At 40.8% G+C, this 22,786-nt stretch overlaps 2 protein-coding genes across 4 annotated transcripts in view; both read left to right on the top strand.

Moving 5' to 3' along the window:
• The first annotated feature begins 1,546 nt into the window (after positions 1–1,546).
• On the top strand, positions 1,547–15,395 carry TSGA13 (testis specific 13). The gene is made up of 7 exons (XM_032483346.1): positions 1,547–1,733; positions 4,141–4,219; positions 6,033–6,104; positions 7,016–7,222; positions 11,849–11,982; positions 12,543–12,670; positions 15,226–15,395. Exons 1-7 carry the CDS (start codon positions 1,711–1,713, stop codon positions 15,393–15,395), a joined length of 813 nt encoding a protein of 270 aa, XP_032339237.1. The 5' UTR covers positions 1,547–1,710.
• Positions 15,396–15,738: 343 nt separating this feature from the next.
• Positions 15,739–22,786, top strand: part of COPG2 (COPI coat complex subunit gamma 2) — a 126,110-nt gene continuing 119,062 nt past the window's right edge. For 2 of the 3 annotated variants that reach the window (XM_032483342.1, XM_032483344.1), the window contains exons 1-4: positions 15,739–15,864; positions 17,037–17,089; positions 17,633–17,713; positions 20,744–20,815. In XM_032483342.1, the coding sequence (XP_032339233.1) occupies positions 15,828–15,864; positions 17,037–17,089; positions 17,633–17,713; positions 20,744–20,815 (243 nt within the window). In that variant the 5' untranslated portion in view covers positions 15,739–15,827. Of the gene's footprint in view, positions 15,865–16,155; positions 16,237–17,036; positions 17,090–17,632; positions 17,714–20,743; positions 20,816–22,786 lie in introns of those variants that run through there. The other variant, XM_032483343.1, reaches the window with a different exon arrangement.

Here is a 22,786-nt window from a genome sequence, read left to right as displayed (position 1 = left end):
CTGCCGAGGAGCATAAAAAGAGAAGACGACTCGGATGGTTTGAAGAGGTTGGGGAGAGAGTTTTAAGTTTGGAGCATAAGAGAAATGCTCACTGTGGTTGAAGAATAGGGTGAAAACATTGGCTAAGGAAGATTAACATTGGTTAAGATACAGTGAAAAGGTCAGTGTGTGTGTGTGTGTGTGTGTGTGTGTGTGTTGGGAAGTCATAGATTAGAAAAACAAATTGGAGCAGATTGGAGCAGATTTTTTTAAAGTCTCTGACTCCAACATAGAACACCTCAGCATTCTAGATTGCCTTTTCATCACAAATTCCCTGTGTCTCTTCTAGAACATTTTCAAAATGGATAGTTTCCATGTCAAGGAATCTTCCCTTTCTCCTTGAACAAAGACTTCCTGATGTCCCTCAAGGTATTGTACACCAGATCTTTCAATTCTTATTTTAGGTGTAGTTTTTTTGTTTGTGTGTGTGTTTTTTCCCCACCCTGGGTTGCAGGCAAGCAGCACAAGACTTGTACCTCCCAATTTGTTGGCTCCTATTTAATTTCATTTCAGTTTACACATGAGCTGGACTCACAATTCCAGAAAAGCTGAAGGTGAGGAAAGGGTGAAAAGCCCCCTGGTCTATTTCCCTTGAAGGGAACTTTCAGAGGTTTCTCAGTGGAGTTACGCATTCTAGACAATCACATTTAGGACTCCTGCCTAGACAACCAAACTAGACATAAACTGAACACTCTTAAAACTAACACAGGTCTTCCCTCCAAACCCATGGGCTTTCTAGCAGCTTGGGCTAATAGTCCTTATCAAAGCTCCACTGAATTGTCAGGGCCCCCATAATTTGATTTCATGCTGTCTCTCCACTTTTTGTCTTACTGCTGAAAACAACAATAGCAACAAAACAAAGCCAAAACCCAAATCAAATAACCTTCCAGTCAGGCCACTTCACACACCACCCTACAAGGCCCAGCTCAAGCTCCAAGTCCTTTGGGAAGCAACCACCTCAAGCCTCACTAGCCTGTCTTTTCTCTAAATGGTAGATTCCACCTCATTGACTTTTGTCTTCCATTTGAAATTGTCTGTATCAAAGAGGTAGCAATTCCCTGTCCCACCCACTTCCCACACCAAAATATACACACACTATTCCCAGCTTCTCAGGCCTAACATCTGGGAAAGTATGATTTTATTGGGGGAGGGGAGGTATACATTAAAGGATGGCTGCTCTTCCAAATTTCCCCCACAACTGACACACGAATTGATTTTATTTCAGCTCTTTATGTAGGTAAGTCTCACCATGATCATGGACTCAGAATGTCACCTTTAAATCATTTGGTTAACTCTCCACTTTTAACAGATGAGGAAATTGAGGCCCCGGGAGATGAAGTGACTTACCTAATATGTTAGCATGTATTTGTCATTAGTGTTCCACATTTAACAATCACTTCCTCTTCCCTCCCTGCATTTACCAACTAAACTTAAGTTCTTGAGGGCAAGGATCATCACATCTTGTGCATTTTCTACATTCACAGCAGCATTGATGGGTCTTCTCTTGTTTCCCATCCAGGATCAAGAAGGCGCCGGGCACACAGAACGTGCTAAGGGAAGAATGTTTGGATCGAACTGAACCCCTGCAGAATGTGGACTATTTAGAGGCACTGAGTTTGGCCTCTGAGTGAATACCTGCCTTGTGTTGGCCCACTCAGCAGTGGAAGAGCAATGGGCCGAAAGAGATATGCCAAGTGTGTGGTCTTGTTTGCCCGACTACGTTATGAATACCTTCTTATACAGACTTATTTTGTAGCCCACATCACTTTGAACAGTGCTAGTCAGAGTAGACACTCATTAAAAACATTTTAATTGACTGGCTGTCCTCGGATCAAACACCAGATCTTGGTCTGTGCTTCATGCAGTAGCCAGAGTAGCTTCAGCAAAAAGAAAGCAGCAGGCTGTCAGAGGTGGACACCGCTGGGCTGAAGGAGCATTTTTCATGCAGCACTATGCCTTAAATTGGCCTTGAAGACGAGTGTCTGGGATCCTGTGCTGCCTTTTAGATACCAGAGAATCATTTTTGAAAAGTGCTATAATACATATTATAACACATTATTAATTATTAGATAACTTAAGGTAACAGGACTCATCAAAAGGGCACCAACTTTAAGATGTTTAGTGGGGATGCATTTATTTTAGTCTATCCACAATATGTCACCAGCTCCCCTTGGGACTATTTTTAAGACCTCTAGCCTGAGTCAATGATGCAGCTGGTGGCCAGCAATAGATGGAAGTGAGCCATCCTTGGATGGGGTTTGATTCTGGATTTAGGATTGTTGTACCATGCCATAGCGAGTTGACCTACCAACTACATAGCTTGGCTGTTTCTGCTTTTCTTATTTTGGCCCTTACTCTGCCACCCTCATTTTTAAAGGAGAGAGGTCTAGTTGAGGCAGTTCCAGGATCTGACTTAATTTAAGCTAGTTTAACCTCCAGTGAGAAAGCAGGCCATTTATTTTAATCACTAACCCAGTCTTATTGATGAGTATCTTTCACTATGTTCAGGCAGTGAATGGGTTTAATAAGAATCAGTCAAGGAGTCCAAAATACTTTGTTAGTAAATATTGCAACTTTTGCCCCTCTCCTTCTTTTCCCCAAGGGGAACTGGTATCTGGAGAGGGGTAATGGGAAAGTAAGTGAAAATATAGATTATGAGAATAGTTGCCACTGATGATTATTTTTACTACCTTAATTCTAGGTAGGGAAGCTTAGATGTGGTTAGGTACATGAGGAAGCCAGTAATCCAAGTACAATCAGTAAGAATAGGAAATTTAGTTGTGAAGTTCCACTAACTATATTCCTTCTCATGGAATCACTGGCTAATTGTTGGCAAAGGCAGAGCCATTCCCATGTAGAAAAGAATAGGCAGGTAGGCATTCAAAACATTCGGTGGTCTTTAAAGGTATTATGATGGTCCAGTTGCCCAGAAGAATTTGCTTAAGCTGTCTACCAGACCACTGCCTTGAGTGGTCTAAAACCCTTATATTTTTAACTGAGGTATAGTTGATGTACAATATTATAAAATTTCAGGTGTACAACGTGGTGATTCACAATTTTTAAATGTTATATTCTATTTATAGTTATTATAAAGTACTGGCTTTATTCCCTGTGTTGTGCAACATATCCTTGTAGCTTATTTTTCTTATACATAGTAGTTTGTGCCTCTTAATCCCCTACCCCTGTCTTGCCCCTCTCCACTTTCTTCTCCCCATTGGTAACCACTAGTTTGTTCTCTATATCTATGAGTCTGTTTCTTTTTTGTTATATCCCCTAGTTATATTTTTTAGATTCCACATATAAGTAATATTATATAATATTTATTTTTTTCTGTCTGACTTATTTCACTTAGTGTAATACCTCCTAAGTCTATCCATGTTGTTGCAAATGGCAAAATTTCATTCTTTTTTATGGTTGAGTAGTATTCCATTGTATATATATACGACATCTTCTTTATCCATTTACCTGTTGATGGACCCTTACATTGGTTCTATATCTTAGCAATTGTAAATAATGCTGCTATGGACATTGGGGTGCATGGATATTTTTGGCTTAGTATTTCCAGGGTTTTTTTTTTTTTTTTTTTTTGGATGTATATCCAGGAGTGGAATTGCTAGGTCTTATGGTAGTTCTAATTCTAGTTTTTCTTAGGAACCTCTGTGCTGTTTTCCATAGTGGCTGCACCAATTTACATTCCCACAAACAGTGTATGAGAATGCCATTTTCTCCACATCTTCCTAACATTTGTTGTGTCCTTTTTGATAATAGCCATTCTGACAGGTGTGAGGTGTTAGGTCATTGTGGTTTGAATTTGCATTTCTCAAAACCTCTGTTTTAGAAGAAATCAACTTATCAGTTGTTATCATGTCTCCAAGAGGTCCCACTTACTTAACCCTTGAAACTGAGGTTTTGTTTTCCGCCAGGATTGCAAGCTGAATAATGAGTCCTATTCTTCAGTACCTATGCATATGGAATTAGTGATCGCCCAAACTGGGCTCTTCTAGGTCAGGTCCCCAAACTTTGAAGGAGATTGAGAACATGTAGAAGACCAAGCCTCCGAGTAAGAAAAAAACAACTGGATATTCTGTCCTCTTTTTTCAGGTTTCAATATGGCAAATCAAGGACGTCAAGAACTAGCCCAGTTGAACTTGAGAAAGAAACGATTGTTGACAGTGATGAGGTAAGAAAGAGCATTAGCAATTTTCATTTATAATCTTTCTTTGGAATTGCTTTAGAAGCTAGTCTCACAAACTTCCTGTTGAAAAGCAAAAATGTATCCAGATGTATATAAAAAGTAAGGTTAACTTGTCTAATTTTATGAAAGAGAAACAGAGACATAGAAAAGGGAAGAGACAGGGACATATCAGCAATGAATCAGGGTTCAACACCCAGGGACCAGAAATCTGTTTTGGGGCACGGGCGAGTGTTAAACCCTGACTTAGCTAGATTTTGTAGTCGCTTCTTGCAGCAAAACTCCTTGGGTAGCTTGGTTGCTTCCCTAGGTTTATCACATTCAAGTGAATATTCCAGGCCAACTTTTATTTCATCAGCCAGAGATGGTGCAATTCAACATAAAACTAAATACATAGTCCAATTTGGACACTCTTGTGGATTTAGTCAACTGTTGGAGACTAATTTGGAACCCAGAAGAATTGGGGAGTAAAATCATTTTCCCCAGAGACTTACCCTCCTAAAATTAATTTTTTAAAAAACTGTAAAAGAAAAGTTTTCATATCTTCCCTCAAATAAATTGTTCCAAAACTTCTGGGATTTTAAAATATATATATTTCTACGAAGCAGATTTTTCAAATATATTTTTGTTTAAAACAAAGGGACTTCGGTTTTACAAAAGGTAATACAAATTAAATCATTGCATCTTTGGATTTATTCCCTATTTCATCCCACCATCCCCAAAGGAATGTATGGCATGGCTCTGCTGGTCCTCCTTTTAGTCCTCCTCCAACCCCTGGGAATTGCCAACTGCTGGCGTTTTTTCTTGGAGCATAACACCTGTCCTCATCGCACAGTTCTGTCCCATTTTTACTACCTCCCTCTTCTCCATTCACCTTCTCACTGTATTCACCTGTTCAGTGCATGTGCCTTTTCTTCTGAACCCCATCTTACGGTACCACCTCCTTGGGGGGCATGGCTGTCTTTAGAAATGCGTATCCACATACAGGATTGTTCTTCTCTGATTTCTCACTAGGCCAAGCCCAAAGGAGGTAACTCAGAGCTTCTGTCTCCTTGTGTTCTCATCCCCTTGATTCATCCTTATATAACCTAGGGCTAAACTAGAGGCCAGGCAACAACCCTGGGGTCAGCAGAAGGAGATGGAGGAGGCCCAGCAACTCTACCACCAGACTGGATACTCAGGCTGCCAATCACCAGCACAACCACTGGCAGAAAAATGCAAAGTGGCAGCCAAGTGCAACCAAAATTCAGTTACTTTTGCCACATTACTGGAAAAATCATATATCGCACAAATATTCAAAAATGCAAACTACACCATGCCTTCTCCCTTCCTCTGTGTGCCCCCAGCTCAGTAAGCAGTTATCCCCAGGGCTTGCTTCCACTCACAACCCTTAGGTTATTGCCCTTTTGTAACTTGCTTTTCTCCTTAAAGGGTGTCCTCCAGGTTGATTTTCACCTAATTTCCCTCCTCTAGAAATAGAAAGGGCAGAAGAAAGAGGTGTGAGCCCTTGGCATGATTTGTCCCCGTCTGAACTCTGGTGATGCTCTTGCCTGCTTCACCTCCTAACAGCTCTTAGCATTTCACAAAGCTGGGCCACATTTCCACGCACGAGCCTCCCTGTCAGGATGTCTTAGAACCTAGCTCTGCCTCGTTCCAGAAACCCAAGGCACAGGACGTGAAGTTCTTCTCGCTTAATTTAAGTTAGAGATCAGATGTTAGCAAGACTAAGGGAAGGGAAGGAATGGAATATTATTTAGACAAGGTGCCACTTGAAACTACTAATTTTGATTATTGTCTCTAGATTTTTGATGCAGTCGGGCAATCAAAATTTGTTCTGGAGAAACTTCAGCATTACACGGTCCATCCTAATTTGGTAGGTGATAAAAGCACTCCCCCAAGATCTCTAAGAGCAAGTTTCAGCAGCGGTACTGTGATGTGCTGCAGAGTATCCTGAATGCCTCTGAGGGCCACCACCTTCTGTGACTGTGCATCCTCCCCAGACAGGGAAGCAGAGCTGTCCTAGGACACTATGCTGGGAATGGTGATGAGGGAGGTGGGAGAGGGCTGGGAAGAAGGTGGACACTGCAGCTGATTTTTTTTAAGTTGAGAAAACATGTTTATAATCAGGAAGCATTCTATTCTCTTCCTCTCCCTTCCTCCCTCTCTAATCCTCTGCCTTCCTCCTACTGATGGAAAAGCAAATTTAGTGGGACTGCCCCTTCCTCCACCACATGTTAAGTGACACGCTGTCTTTTGTGACTGCTTTTCCTTTTTTAACGTGGTGCTATTATGCATAGTAACGTGGTTGTGCCTGTGGAGAAACACTGGTGGGTGGGAAGATGCTGATAAGGGCTGTGTTGCCTGCCCTCTGCGCCCTCCAGGACTCCCTGACAAAGGAGATTTGGTCTCTGGCCATTTCTCCCTTCTGCCTCAGAGCGAATTGTAGAGAAGGCCATTTAGGTTTAACATAGAAACTTCTGCTTGCCCTATTGCGTTGGGCACAATGTTACACTTTTTCACAAGAATTAAGTCATCTTGCTCTTTTTGTTGTGGGAATCTTTCCATCTCATTTCCCCAGCCCCTTGGTCTATTTGTGGGGAATACTCTGAGAAAAGAAAGGGATGGAGAGTTTCAGACATTTTCTTTTAAATTTCAGAGCAGATTTGTCCAGCCCTGCCCAGCCTCTGTCCCTACACCACAGAGGCAAAAGATTAGCCAACTGATTTGTTACTTTTCTCTTGATCTAATCCTTCTGTCTCTCTGGAAACCTTTCTGTCTGCTCAGGCCCAGTACTATGAGCCTATGAAGCCCACTGCGCTGCATAAATTCCTGGCTCGAAACAGGAAAATCCAAAGTTTCATGTTAAAAGTAACAGAGTATGATCAGGATAAGACTTTACTGATTCTGACCAACAACCCACCTCCCTGCCCAACTGACCATCAAGGAAAGGACGACACACCAAAATACTTCTCGAAGGAGTTACTGCTTAAGGTAATGGTACCTGGGGAAATTTCCTGGCACTCTGAGTTAGGACCCTAAAGAATTAGGAGTCAGCTTGAAGAAGGGAGCTGACTTCACATGGAGGATGGAACTCAGGAGCCAACCTCTTCCCTCTTATTCTTTGCGACATGCTTCACCAAACAGACTCTGAGGGCCTGGGAAATACTCAGAATTGGAGTTGTACGATCTTGGGTCATGAAACTTCATTGCATGGAGAAAAGAGGATCTTAATTCAAAATTGTCTCTCCTTGGCCAAAGATATTTAGTTTGTAATTTTAAAAGGGTAAATTAGCCACTGGCTTTCTAGTTGAGTATAGAGTAGCAACAGATACATCAGGAAATGAGGAATAAGGAACAGAAACGAGTACCTAAATGGGAAAGGGGTAAAGGATTATGCTCTACTCCATTGCTTTTGGGTGTCAGAAAGGAAGAGGAACAGAAAATTTACTATCACAGTGGCCAGATGTTTGGGACTCTGTTGTACACAAAAGAAGTTCAAATTCAATTCAATAAACAATTGCTGGAGACATAACTAAGCTAAGAACTAAAATATAAAGATGATTATAGGACAGTTTCCAACCTGAAAGACTTGGAGTCTAACAGGAGAGACAATCAATAAATGAGATATAAAAAGTAATTATACCAGGATATACAAATAATAGAATATACAGGACACACTAATATACAGTAGTGAAGAGTATCTTTGTTAGGGGAAAGGAAGTAATCAGGGAGGTTTTACGGAGGATGTGACACCTGACGAAAGAATAGGAGAATATTCCAATCAGTGGGAAGGGCAAAGGCATGGAGACTGGAGAAGTGAAGTGCATTTAGGGAGATGTAAGAGAGCAAATGGCATGAGATAGGTATAATCAAACTTGCATTTTAGAAAGAACTTTTTTGGAAGTTGAGAGGAAGATTGTTGTGGAAGAGACAAAAATCAGATTTGTTGTGATGTTACTATAATTGTCAAGGTGAGAGATGCTGAAGAATTGACCTAAATCAACAGCAGAGAAAGTGGAGAAAATCAGTTTAAGAAAACTTTAGGAACCATGGTTTAAAAAAGATCTTGACAAGCTTAAGAGCTGGTGTAATATAACAAGAAGAAATTAAATGAGACAAATGAGAGTGCAAACAAAAAAATCTAATTATACCAGAGATTTGATGCTGGGAGTGGAATTACCCAAGACAGATCCTTACAATAAAATGTGGTCAATTTAGAATTACTATTTTCTCTTTTTTTTTTTTTTCCTTCAGCTAAGATAGCAGGAGATGGTTTATTGTACACGTTACATTCAGCCACAACTAAGAGCAGAACTAGTCCGGAATATCACAGGTCCAGGGCAAAGGACCAAAAGGGCCCATTTTGATATGAGCAAGATGGGTCTCTTAAAGGTGGTCGAGGCGATCAGAATGGCGGTACATGTTCCAGATCCATTGAGACAAGTTCTAGACAGTAGACATGTAGTCCAACAGTATCTATTAGTGTCCCTGGCCTCTGGCTTTCCTTGCTTCTGCTCCTGTGGCTTCCATGGGTGTACAAGTTCAGTTGGACCTCTGCCTTATCTTTCTTCTTTTGAGCTTCAGCCTGCGCATTCGCTTCTTCCTCCAATTCGCTTTCATGGCACGGAGGCTTCTCAGAAGATGGCGCTAAGGCCAAGAGAGGAATTAGTATTTTCTTAGTTGCTAGATGAATAGCAGTGAGAGATTCCTTTCCAAATGGAGGATATAATGCTAATAACCAATGGCGTAGGCTGACAAAGGAGTTAAGGAATTCATTGCCTATAGTCTCTTGGGTCTCAGAATTCGTGCCATTTTAACATAAGTGCGTTGGTTGTTTCTCATGGTAGTGGGTAATATACACTGAGAGAGGAACAAATGCCACACCACAATTGCCTTGCTCCAGGTAGAGCAGGAAATACAAGACTATCATGTAACCTTGGTGCAAAAAGATCTCTCATCCAACAGCTGACACCTTGTGAGCCTTCCAGATCCCATGCGGGACATGATCATATTCATGAGTATATTGTGGTATCAGCTAAATTGCATTAGTAGAGTTAAGGCTCTGATTGTCCAAGACTGGCAGCATGGTCATTTTATGGTGCTATGTGGAATAAATCCAAGAAGATGGACATGCCCAATATCTAGAATGCCTTTTTAATATTTATGCTGCATCCCCTTCTTTTCTTGCTAGACAAAGGTAACAGTCTTTTGTGAGCCTGAGATTATACACAAAAGCAGCATTCTTTTGCTACACCCAGGCATGTGTATAGGAAGAGGGTGGGTTCCAGCAATCAAGCTGAAGAATGGATCAGACATGTCTATCAGAGTAGATGTTATACACACAGCGCCTTCAAAGTGAAAGGGCCCTACCACAGTTTGTGAAGAATAGGACCTAAGAGGTCCTGTTTTGTACAAGTAGACTTAGTTCCCTACTCCTAGCTAGGACCAGAGGAGGACACCAGACCTAGTGAAGCAAAATTCATAGGCTAGTTAATGACCTACAGCGTAGACTGGTATGCCACCAAACCAAAACAAACAGACACCAAAAACCAAACTAAAACCCAAACCAATTCATCTACTAACAACCAAAATCCTGGAGCTAATCAGATTCTTGCTTCCAGGCATCTGAATTGGTAAAGGAAGAGACTGAGGCTGTAGGAATGATAGAAAGGCATATAGAGAGACCATAAAAGAGTCAAACCATTAGGAAGAAGGTGGGGGCAAGTTGAAGTCATTGGGAAGTAGAAATGAATAAGCAGAAGCTATAGGTAGAAAAAAGATATGCAGAAAAGATAAGGAGTGAACACACCAGAGAGAGAAGGAAGCAGACAGGAAGAAAGTCAGAAACCTGTTAATGATTTGATGCTTGAGACTCATACAGTAGTGGTCCTTAGCCAATGCTGCCTTGGATTTCAAGTAGCTTTTTTATTCTCATTTTTCTGCTCTGAGGTCTAGCTCTGCTAAGGTTTCTGTTCTCTTGTGGCCAGATTTTAACCCAAGTCTTAGGTCCTAGGCATATGTGCTGTTGCCATAAAACCCCTATTAGTTGAGGTAACTTGAGTGGATTCCTGTTCCTCAAAACTGGAAGAGCTTAAAGAGTACAAGTACAGAATTAAAAAAACATGGTTCAGCATGGTTCAGTAGTCTTTATTTGTTTTGTGTTGTTTTGTTTTGTTTTTTTATTGAAGTATAGTCAGTTACAATTTGTCAATTTCTGGTGTACAGCGTAATGTCCCAGTCATGCAAATATATACATATATTTGTTTTCGTATTCTTTTTCATTAAAAGTTGTTCAGTATCCTTTAAGAGGTTTTAAAATTCTGAGCGAAAAAGTTCAGTATGTGTCAATTAATTATGACAAAAAAATGTGTCATTAATTGTCGTTCTTTTATTCATTCAACACATATCTATTAAGCACTTACTATGTGCCAGGCAATGTTATGGGGTAGTAAGGATCTATCCGTGACTAAGTCAAAGTTTGCTGGAATGAAGTTTAATTCCAGTGAGGTAGGCAGACAGTCCATAATCAAGCCAACAATCGTACAGATAATGTATAATATGATAAGCGCTCAAAAGCAGGATGAGGGAATAGAGAGTGATGGGTGTGAATGGGGATTTTAGATACCGTATTAGGGAAGGCTCTCAGAAGCAGCAATGATGTTTGAATAGAGACTTTAATGGGATATGTCCTGCAGTTACTACATCTAGCATCTGATTTTCATTTCAGATTGCCACACATTAGGAAAAATATAAATTGCAACTTCCTCAAATGAGTTAAAATGAGAGTTGGAGAAAAGGGAACCCAAAGTCATATCATATGGAAAAAAAGTTCAAAGTGTTGGCAAAGTTGAGCCGGGAAGGGAGAGGAAGCTCAGGAGGAACGTGATAGATTTCTTCAAATTATTTAAGAACACTGGAAGAGATGCTAGATTTGTTCTGTTTGGAGTATAGTGTAGAAGTTCCTGGGAGATAGCAGTCAGCTGATCAAAGGTTAAATACACTGGGTTTTTAGGCATAGGCAGATTGACCACTTGATAGTGTTACTGTAGAGGGGCTAAGAGTGTCAGATGAATGGTTAGACTGGATGACCCTTAAGATCCTTTCTGAAAGATTTTGATTCTATTACTTTAATAATGAGGAAATTATTACCTCACAAAACATCCCATTCTGTGGCCTTTTCACTGCAGATAGAGAATGGCATGTGAATGAGGCAGCCATCTCCAAGGAAGGTGGGTAGAGTCCCATGGGTCTATTTCCCAATTTATTACCAAATGTTTGGTTTCCTAAGAAGTTCACTCGTTGAATCCTTTTCAAAACCTGGTAAATTCCTCTGCCATTCCCTTCAAAGGGCCAGTGGGCAAGCTCAATCAATTATTTGGGAAACTGACCAAGCTTTGGGCAAATCATCTGGATATGAAACAGGTATTAGCCCACTCAGAGAACTGCTTCCTCTTCTTTGGGTTTCTGTGTCCCTACTTCTCTCTCTGACAGGTTTTATTGCATGATTTTAGGGGAACTGGAGCTTAATCCAGGAGTGGAATTCAGCCTGTAAGTCCCAGAGCACTCAGATTACCCCTTACCCCTACACCTAATTTATTCTTCCTTCCTCTGCTGCAGGAAAGTTGTCAGCACAAACCCGCTGAGAACCTACCCCTGATGTCTCAGAAAAAAAAGTTAAGATCTGAGCTGAAACCAATCTTCCCGGTGACACTGTTGGAGGACCCTGCATCCAAGCAAGAACAATGGTTTAGGTGAAGTCCTAGCTCTTTCCTACCTTTTCTTTATTCATATCACTATCTCTTTTCAATACAATTTAACAAACACTTTTTGGGTATAGGGGATATGGACAACCGTATAATAATAAGACAGCTTTCCTACATGACCCCTGACCTCATTTCCACCTTAACAAAAGAGAAACAGCAATGCAAAACTAAGGTTTTTCACGAGAATGATTTTCAAGGTGAAGAGAAGGATTCAAAGGTCTGTGCTTTAAGGGAAACAACAAAAAACTTTCCCTCAGTGTGTGTTAAGGGCTGTAATACAGGAACAATGTGCCATGTATGAGATTTTATTTGAAACTAGTAATAGGAGCAGCCTACACCTGGTGCGGAGAGGAGAGAGAAGATTCTGGAGTTCCTTCACAGATTTACGATGGTAGGTTCTAGAAGCACCCCTTCCGCTGGACAATATAACCACTTGGTACCAATGAACACACTCTAATCCTTTCTGCTCCCCCAGAATCTGAGAATCCAGTGACTGGTTCCATTAACCCCCTACCCTAGGACCTACTAAATGAACTTTCTTTGTTAAGGTTTTCCACGGACAAGGATTTCAAGAGTGAAGGGAAGTATTCAAAGGCGTATGCTTTGAGAAAACAGAAAAAAATGTACCCTCAGCTGAACTTTGCTCCTGTCTGTAAAAGAGACACGAGGAATGACGGTAAGCTTCTCTCTTTCAAAGCAATGGTTTACGAGCTGGAGATGTGAGCAGGAGGGACAGCCCATGGGGATGAGCGGCAAGGGCAAATCAGCATCTCTCTTAGAGGTTCTGGAGACTATTTTTCCTTGTAGCATGGAAGCTGAGAACTGATAGAGGCCCATGTAGTGCTCGGTTTTGGATCCTATTTAAATCCTCAAATTTCAAGAAAGCTCTAGCATGGTGTTCCCCTAACTACATTACCTACCAGTTTATGAGATTTGGTCAATGTGTTATATGCCCTATTATTTACTTAATGTTTTTCTTTAAAACGATTTTTTGGGTACTTGTCCTAACTAATATTATATCACTGACATTATGGGTTTGATACACTAATTACGTTTTTTTTCCTCTGACATCCATTTAATCAAATTCATAAAAATTAGAATAGAAAATGTTTATCTATGTATCACCGAAAACTACCCAGTGGCATGCCTATCACACTTCGAGGAAAGCTGTTCTAGAAAGATCAAAGGATAAGCTGCAAGTCTCAGAGACCCATGAGTCTCTTTGGGGTTGAGGCAGGACATGGGGTGTGAGGGTTTGGGATAAGGTTGTACAGAAGAGGGGGCAACGAGAATGCTCCTCACAAATCATCATTCATTTGGCAACATTTATGGGGCACCTACTAAGTGTTAGATATTTATCAAGCACCAATAATAGCACTTTCAATATGTGAGATCCGTGGATGGGCCAGGTCATGAAGGGCCTTATATATTTGCATAAATAAGGGCTTAGGTTTTATCCAGCAGGTGGTTGGGACTCACTGAAGGATTTCAGAGCACTGAACACACATTTGTGTACTAGAAGTACAATCAATGGGTCCCCAGACTTCACCAGCCTGTGGCTTCAAGATAATGTTCATTTCTTCTATGGGGTTTCTCTCCTCAAGCAATTTCTGAAACTCCCTAAGGTGTACTTACCTGTTCCACAAGGCCATCCGAGTGACTACCAGTCAGCCTCAGTCCAAACAGTCATGGTTCCAGATGTATGAGGTCACATGGTACCATCCCTTACCTGGCTTCTTCAAGCTTCTCTGCTCCTCCTGTACCTATTTGCTGCCCCACCTGATGCCCACCTACTGCCTCTCTTAACTCCCCATATACAGCTAAAACCAAGCTGTGGTATTAAACAACACTTCATAGCTGTGGAGAAAAGTTAAAGGAGGGCAGAGAGTTATTTATCTTGCTTTCAAAGGGGATACTCTTAGGTTCAGCCTCAAACCCGCCTCAGTTCCTTCCTACGTTCCAGCAGGCCCTCAGCACATTACCCGTTCTTATCAGGGAGTCTCCTGGCTTATCTACACTGTCTCTGCCTTGGCTCCCAATTCCCTTGGTGCAAGGAAGGGGATGAGGGTTGCTCCTTCCCCTAAGCCTGTTTATTTTTAGCCCCAGAATAAATAAGTAGGAACATCTATTTCCTTCAAGGGATACTCCACATGGAAAACAAGGTTAGAGCTTTACAAGTCAGATAAGGCAAACATAACAGTACATTTAGTAAAGTCAGAGTTAAATCTTAAATGATACCGTATGCAGACTATCAGCAGTTCAGCTTAAATCCATTCTGAAAGAATTTCTCCCGAATCTAGAATCTAATCTGGATTAGAATTTCTCTGATTTTTTTTCAAGGGCATGATTCAATTTACATTTATAAACAGAACACTTAGTATCTCAGTCTGCAGCATTTATTAGATTTTATGGTGACTTTACAGTTTCCCTCAAGAAAAATGAGAGGATATTTACTTATGTATCTAAAAGACCCATTATTGTGCTTTTCCTAAACAAAGACAATCTACTGTGAAGTCGAAGGTGTCTCCAGTTCAAGCAAAAGAGGACCTAGCAACACCTCCTTCCACCAATAATGTTCCATGTTTACCAGACATCCAAATAAAGATTACATAGAGAATGGTTTGGATGGGGGCCAGGAAGGCTGGTTAAGGAGACTGTCCAAGGAACAAACAGATAGGACCTGAATTAAGGTGACAGCAGTAGGAATAAGAAAACAGATCCAAGGGATATTTACAAGGTATAATGCTTCAAAAAAAGTGGGGAGGGATGGGAGCAAGAAAAACCCACAATGGAGACATCCAAGAATGGGCAGAGTTTGAAAGAGAATTTGGAAAAAGTAATGTTCCTTAGTTACACTCTCAGGAGAACTAAAAATCAACACATATTTTAGGAAGAGGCTACGAGGAATGCGAATATACAATTGATGTAAGTGAACGCATCTTAGTAAGAATTACGTAAGTGTCAAAATGACCGCAGATGGAATCATTTGAAAGGGGTGGTATTAAACAGGGAAGACCCTAAACTGGCAGTGATTTCAATTGCGTGTTGATGAAGGGAAAAGTTATAAAGAAGGCTGGGAGTTGTAGTCCGTGGTCCAAAATCTACCCACTTGCTAAGAGTGAAGACCCGCTTTCCCTGCCCTAGAAGTGGGTCTGTTTTCATGCCTCACATCAAGTGTCCTAAACTCTCGGGAAATTCACATTCACGAAGGTGCCCTGTGCTTTGTTTCAGTCTCCGAGAAGTCAGGGAGCGACTTGCCAACATCCCAGATGATGTGGGAACCATTAACCCTTTCACCACTTCTGAAAGAGAAGCCCACCAGAACCGTGCCAGGAGAGAGCACCTTCCGCAATGGAAGGGCCCAACAGTGGATTATAAAAAAAGCCACTGTCACTAAGTGAAAGTAAACTCATCACGCCTCTCGCCTGGTCTCCAGAGACTGAGCAGCCTGCAGAAGTCGCCATCTAGGGCGTGCCAACCAAATAAAATCACATTCTGCCCGCTCCGGGCGTGGGCTGCCCGGTCGCGAGCAGGGAGGGCCGGGGCTAGCCCCTGGCTGAGACCTGTCGCCGCAGGGGCGTGGCCGTGGGCCTGGGGGCCCTCCACCTGGCCCCGCCTCCGCCCGGCTGGGGGCGTAGGAGAGGGCGTGGTCACGTCCCCTGGGGGTGAGTGCGGCCGCCACGGCCTGGGAGGGCGGGCCTTCTCTCCGAGTGACGGGACGGCAGCCCAACCGGCGCCAGAGCACAGGGCCGGTCTTCCTGAGCCTCTTCCGTTTGCCGGCTGCGGAGCCTGGGACGGTTGCGGTGGGTCTGGGCGCTGGGAAGTCGTCCAAGATGATTAAAAAATTCGACAAGAAGGACGAGGAGTCTGGTACGCGCGGGGCTTTTGACGCCCACCCTCGGCCGCGGGGGCCCCTTCCCCAGCCTGCCGCCACCTGCTCTCGGGGACTGCGGGCCTGGGGGCGTGGGCGCCGGTGTGCCAAGGGGCCGGAGTTGGATCTCGGCCCCTCCTCCGCCCCGCTCCGCTCCAGCCGGGGGCCTGCCCCTAGCCCCTCCCCCGGGCGCCGGAGCCTCCCCTCGGGTCGCGCGCTCCCGCCCCGGCACCCGTGCGCCGCCTCGGGCTGCTCGGCAGCCCCGCCCCCAGCCCCCTCCTCCGGCGCAGTTCCTCGGAGCCGCCTCCGCCCGTTCGTCGCGGGTGGGCTGCCCGCCAAAAAGGGCGGGCACATGGCAGGTGGCAGAGGGAGTGAGTTTGCGCGCGCGAGAGACGGGGGTGGGGCAGGCGTGGGTGGGGGACGCTGGTAGTAGTAGGCCCAGAGGGGGTCTGGGATCGACGGGACAGTGTGTATATGTGAACTTTGTGTTGGCTTGTACCTCCCAATCTTCTTGGGGACCTTTACTCGGTCCTCTTCCCTGGGGCAAGGCTGTTCGTGGTACCTAGCTCATTTAATACTGAAGCATCCGAAAGTGAGATTCATCTTGATACCAGTCTTTGGTCCAGAGCAAATGGGAAGATGCCCAGCCACCTCAAAAAAAACCCCCCAAACCCTCAATGATTGATAGCTGCTTTCACAGTGTGTGGTCGAGGACTGAGTTAGTAAACCTCTGTGGTCCCTTCCAGCTTGAAGATTATATGATTCTCTGATGAACTCTTCTGCCTCGCAATAAATGTTAGAAACACAAAGTAGTGCTTTCCTTTAGGTAAATCCAAAAGACCCTACCACAATCTCATGAATCTTAGTTGTGTGGACATGACAGATATTTGTAACATTCATACAAGAGGACAGGGAAGACACTCATTTCAGGCAGGTTTTCTGCAAAAGAGAAGTACAGGATGTTACAGGTTAGCAATGACAGAACTAGTGCCAGAATCAAATGATTTTAATCACTTTGTATGCATATTAGTAATGATTATGACTGTGATATCCAAGTGGTCACCTCACTTCGGTGAAATTTCCCAAGCATTCAGTACCTTTCTATAGAAAGTAAATAAGTTTGTGTAGGGCAGCTATTAAAGACTTTTTTTTGTTTTGTTTTATAATATAGGTAGTGGCTCCAATCCTTTCCGGCATCTGGAGAAGAGTGCTGTCTTACAGGAGGTATGGCTTAGAAATATAGTGTGTGTTTTCTGTTCCGTTTTACAAGTGGACAGAGAGCCCCTGGAATGCTATGATCCAACATAAGAATTAAAGGATGTAACTGAGTTCCAAGAACGTAGACTTGAGGGAAGAGGAGTAATTTGTCACAGGAGAGTCTAGAGCTTATAGAAATGCAAAAATATGTAGACTCTGTCACATGTTGAGAATTTTAAATAAAATATCAAAAGAGATGTTTAGGGCAAGCTTATTGAAGGAAGTTACAGATAATAAGCTCATTGTATTCAAATGATGTAGGTAAGTATTGTGATTCTTGCTTAATAAAGCCCACAAGTTGAAGTAGAGGTGAGTATAGAATGGAAAATCAGGGCCACATCTAATGATTTATTATATACCATAGTAAACTGAAAACTGTAAGCAACATTATTTGGATACTGTGATTAAAATATATAATAGTCCTTACTTTATTAAAGTTGATTTTTCTGTAATCTGTGATAGAAAAGATAGAAAATATACTGTAAATAGCAGTGTTTTTTGTTTCCACAGGCTCGTATATTCAATGAAACACCCATCAATCCAAGAAGATGTTTGCATATTCTTACAAAGATTCTGTACTTATTGAACCAGGTAGATTATTTTGATTTTCCTCAGACTTGTGTCCTGAAATAGCAATACATAATATGCAGTGAAGTACTTTCTGGAAAGGATAATTATTTATTTTTTTTTAATTTACTTAATTTTAAATCTGTAGTGTTTGATTAACATAATACTATATAAAATTTCTTGAGGACAAGGAGTATGAAATATACTTTTGAGGTACCAAACCAGCTAAGCACATAGTAGATTCTCAATATTGATTTGAATTTAACAAGTATTAGTTAATGTTAAAACATGCTGTTTAGATTTGTTAAGAGGTCTTTATGTCCTTCCAAAAATATATTGCAAAATCTTAGACAAATTCCAAGTGGATATTTTATCCTTTTTGGGGGGTAGATGTAATAATGATGTTTTAAAACTTTGATTTTAATATTCAGATTCTATACAGGCATACCTCATTTTATTGCACTTCGCTTTATTGCTTTTTTTTTTTAAACACAAATTTTAGGTTTGTGGCAACCCTGCATTGTCAGATGATGGTTAGCATTTTTTAGCAATAAAGTATTTTTAAATTAAGGTGTGTACATTTCTTTTAGACATAATGGTATTGCACAAAATAGACTAAAGTATAGTGGAAACATAACTCTTATAGGCATTGGGAAACCAAAAAATTCCTGTGACTTGAATTATAGCAATATATATTGCAATGGTCTGAACCGAACCCACAGTATCTCTGAGGTATGCCTGTATTTATTACCCCTACTCCACCACATAGCAGTATGATTCTGACCTGAACTGTTTTGTGCCTTAATGTTCTTTTCTGTAAATAGGGATTATGATAATACCTGCTTTATAAAGTTGTAGTGATTAATTGAGACAATAAAGGTAAAGCATTGAGAATAATCCTGGACACATAGTAAGCATTCAGGAGTAGATTTCATTCAGTCATTCAGCATTTATATTTATGACATACCTGCTGTGTCCTATGTAGTGTTTCAGGCACTGGGGTTATAGCAGACAAAACCAACAAAAATATTTTTGCCCTCTGGAAGCATAGATCCCACTTGCTCTTATTGTTATTTATTTTATTTTTTCTTGTGTGTGGTTTTATTAATTTATTTTTTGTTCGTTTCTTGTATTTTGTTTTGTTGCTTCAGACTAGAAAATACCATGAGATGTTAGGGCCTTAGAAAATGTGATTTTGTTTCTTAGATTCACACACACACACACACACACACACACAGTGTAGCTTAGGTGGTTTACATGCAGTGCTCAGAAGACTGTGCTTTACACACACACACACACACACACACAGTGTAGCTTAGGTGGTTTACATGCAGTGCTCAGAAGACTGTGGTTTCCAATTTGAATTCCATGAGAATATTTTTACTTTACTATGTTTCATGACTGAAGACGTCATCCAGAGACATAAAATTTTGTAGTTTGCAGATGGAGACTGAGCAACAAGTACATGCTTTTAAATAAAATGTCTGTTCACAAACATATCCTCCTGTGATGTCATATTAGAAACATTTAAGGCAAAGTTACATTGATTTAACTTTTCATAGCACCCATTATATCCAAGTTGGCTAACTCCATTCTGTAAGCAGAGTTTTGAGTAGTTGATGTTGGTTCAGAGAAGCGTATGTTTTTATATTAGCCAATACTGCTTTGATGGGTGTCTCCTGTTGAAACATATGATTATCTTGATGAGGAAATTACTTGCACAGTCTGATAAATAAACACATTCAACTACGTGAACAGATTTGGGAACCTTAGTTTTATTTTTTGCTTAGTTCTTGGTAGTGCTTTACAGAAAAAGACAGGTTTCTATCAGAGTTGACATATGCATATATTCTCTGAGTTTCAAGTGAAAAAGTAGGGACTTAAAGTTTACTAGTATGACCCAAAGTAAATAGACTTCTGTGTATTCAATAAATATGCAAGAAAGAAAAGGAAATCTCTTGCTGATAAGCAGGTTGGGTACTCTGACTTAAGTGACTGTAAACTCTTATTATACTTTGTCTTTAATCCTAAACTTTCAAAGTTTTTCATCAAAATTTACTTATTCTTTTTTTTTTTTAATTTGCTTATTCTTATGCCTGTGACAAGTAGATTGAAGACTAGTTCCATTCTTTGTGAGAGTTGAAGTGAAAAGTGATTGAGCCTAATATATAGGATTACTGTTAATGAAGATTACATATTGAAATGGTAATGTTTCAGGTGGTCTGTGATCTGCAGTATTTTGACTATTAATGAAATAAATTATCTAACACCTTGCTACTCAAAAATACGTGGTTCCCAGATGAGCAGCATTTGCATCACTGGGAGCTAGTTAGAAATGGAAAATTTCAGGCCTCATCCCAGAGCCACTGAATCAGAATCGCATTTTGGGAAGATCCTCAGATGATTTATTAAGCACATTAAAATTTTGATCCAAGCATATTTTGAAGGCCTTGAGCCAGTGTCTTGAGATCTATTAGTAGCCCTTTAAGCCACACTTTTATATAGCTAATCTGATTCCTGCCCTTATAGTTGGTTCCTTTTTACCATGTTTTCTGGGATTCCTAACAGATCGTTTTTTACAGTTTAATGTTTATTATGCTCCTATGATATGTCAGGCTTTGCAGTAGGCATTGGATTATAGAAATGTATGAGGTATGATCTCTGCTCTTAGGCAGTGTAACAATAACGTCCTATTCTTACTAGGAACTCAACTTTTTATCATTTTCTACCTCCTTGTAAATCAGCAGTTCTACAGGGAAATTAAACATTTCCTGTTAAAAGATTAGAGACCACTGTTCTAGAACTTTTATAGCATGGTGTGTGATACTGAGTTATTTTAAATAAAGAATGGATAATTGGCTATGTGGGTTTATAAATTAAAAGCAAGAAAAATAGTAAAGAGGCACAATGTTTATAAAGAGATTTTTCTCCTAAGTTCTAAAAGATCTTTGCAGAAACAAAAAGAAATCCTCAATTTTCTTTTCTTTTCTTTTCTTTTTTTTTTTTTTTTTTTTGAGTTTAAGAAATTGTTTTAAATTCAGTTGTTTTCCTTAGGGGGAACATTTTGGAACTACGGAAGCCACAGAAGCCTTCTTTGCAATGACTCGATTGTTTCAATCTAATGATGTAAGTCCCTTTTTTTTTTTTTTTTTTAATTCTTTTAGGCTAAGAGTGCTCCTTTTATTTGTTTTTCTTGGGAGAGAGCTTAGAGTGTTCCAAATTAGAGAAGGTTGCTTGAAATGTTTAAAATTACCTAAAAATTGTTTCTCTTCTTGAAACTCATAAATGCTCATTAAAAGACATATGAAAAGGAAAGAACTTAAGTATATAGTTGAAAGCTATTCACTCACAGGTCTACAGTGTGATCATGAAAACTGTTAATGTCCAGCTTCTGGCATGGCACTGCACAGGTGGACCAGTGTAGAGGTTAGTGGACATAGCTGCTACACCTCTAAGTTCTTAACGAAGTTCCTGGTGGGCTGGGGGTTGCTGTTGGCCAGCAGGACTGGTAGTTGAGAAGAGCTGGATGCTGAGCAGGAAAAAAGAAGAGTGAGGACAAACTAAAGCTGCCACATCCCTGCATCTGTCTCTCATTATCTTAGACCACACTGACTTTCAAGCATAATGGCTGCTGCTTCATTTCTGTCTTCCACATGTGGCACATACTTCTTTCTAGCCGAGTTCTCACTCAGAACCACACAGAGAAGGGAATTCTGGGATCTGTATTTCTCAGCTTTCTATTAACATAAATTGGACAAGTTGTGTAGTTCTTTTGGTATGTATTGCATATCTTCACAGGCCACACTGTGCCTGACCCCGAGGACTTTCCTGGATTTGAATCTGGTTACGTGTCTAGATGATGAGAAGTTTGGGGATTGGGTCCTTAGGAACATCAGCAGTCCCATGTAAGGCAACTATCTCAGGGGAAGTCATTACACATTCCTCAGACAGGGTATGAAGGACCACTTCTCCTTGCCAAAGAGGCTTGGAGGAATTTAGAGGTTCAAGGTACTCAGCTTCATCAGAATCTACCCATGTGTCTCCATTCCAATTTTCAGGGCCTCTCCTTCTTAATCAAGGTCCTAACTTTAACATAAGATGCCCCACAAAGATGTGAATTGAATTTGCATTGTATTGCATTGTCCACCACCTGCAGGATATGCTTTTTGGAAATTTCAGCCCACGTGCCTCTTTGTGGCTCTGTGATTTCCTCGCTCCAGGTGTCTTGTGGTAGGCCAGAGGTTGCTGTTGCTCAGAGGGCTGGCAGTTAGGAAGAACTGGACGTGCAGCAGGATAAAGGATGCAGAGCAGGAAAGAAACAGTGAGGACAAACTCAAAGCCTCTGGCCAGAAGTTGTATTAAGAGAAGACATGAAATAGTTTTCTAGGAAATGGATTGGGGAAATATAGGATTGTTAGGCAGGACGAATGGCCCCTTCAGGTTAGTGGTCATAATATATTTTTGAGATCTATCCACTTGCTACAAGTATGTTTACTTTATTCCATTTTACTGCTGTATAGAATCCCAGTGTGTGAATATACTATATTCTTATTTATTTATCCATTCTTCCATTGGTAGATGTGTAAGTTGCTTCCACTTTTTTACTGTTACAAATGACATTACACATAATGTTTATGTGCATGTCTTCTTGTGCACGTAATGAGAATTTTTCAGGGGTAGATACCTATAAGTGGAATTTCTGGGTAATGCTAGTTACATGATCTTGTCAAATTGATCTTTAAAGGGTTGTACTAATTTACGCTGATTTACTCCAAATCCTCACCTGCTTCTAATAATAATTTCTTATTATCAGACCTAAATATTTGCCATTCTGAAGAATATGATATGGCATCTCTTTGTGATTTTAATTTGTGTTTAATGTCACTGCTGAAATTGAAACTCTTTTCATATGGTTAGTGGTCATTTTACTTTCCTATTCTGTGAATTGTCTGTTTATATTCTTTGCTTGTTTATATTCCTTCTACTGATTTATAGGTTTAAAATTCTATTTCAGCCTTTAAAAAAAATCATCTTTGAGTGTTTGTTTTTAATTTTTAAAATAAGCTTAAATATGCAACAAAATCCATCAGTTATGTG

Source organism: Camelus ferus, chromosome 7 (assembly GCF_009834535.1).
Source record: "Camelus ferus isolate YT-003-E chromosome 7, BCGSAC_Cfer_1.0, whole genome shotgun sequence".
NCBI classification, from domain to species: Eukaryota; Metazoa; Chordata; class Mammalia; order Artiodactyla; family Camelidae; genus Camelus; species Camelus ferus.
Note: the sequence above shows the minus strand (reverse complement) of the source record. Positions and strands in the feature narration are given on the sequence as shown.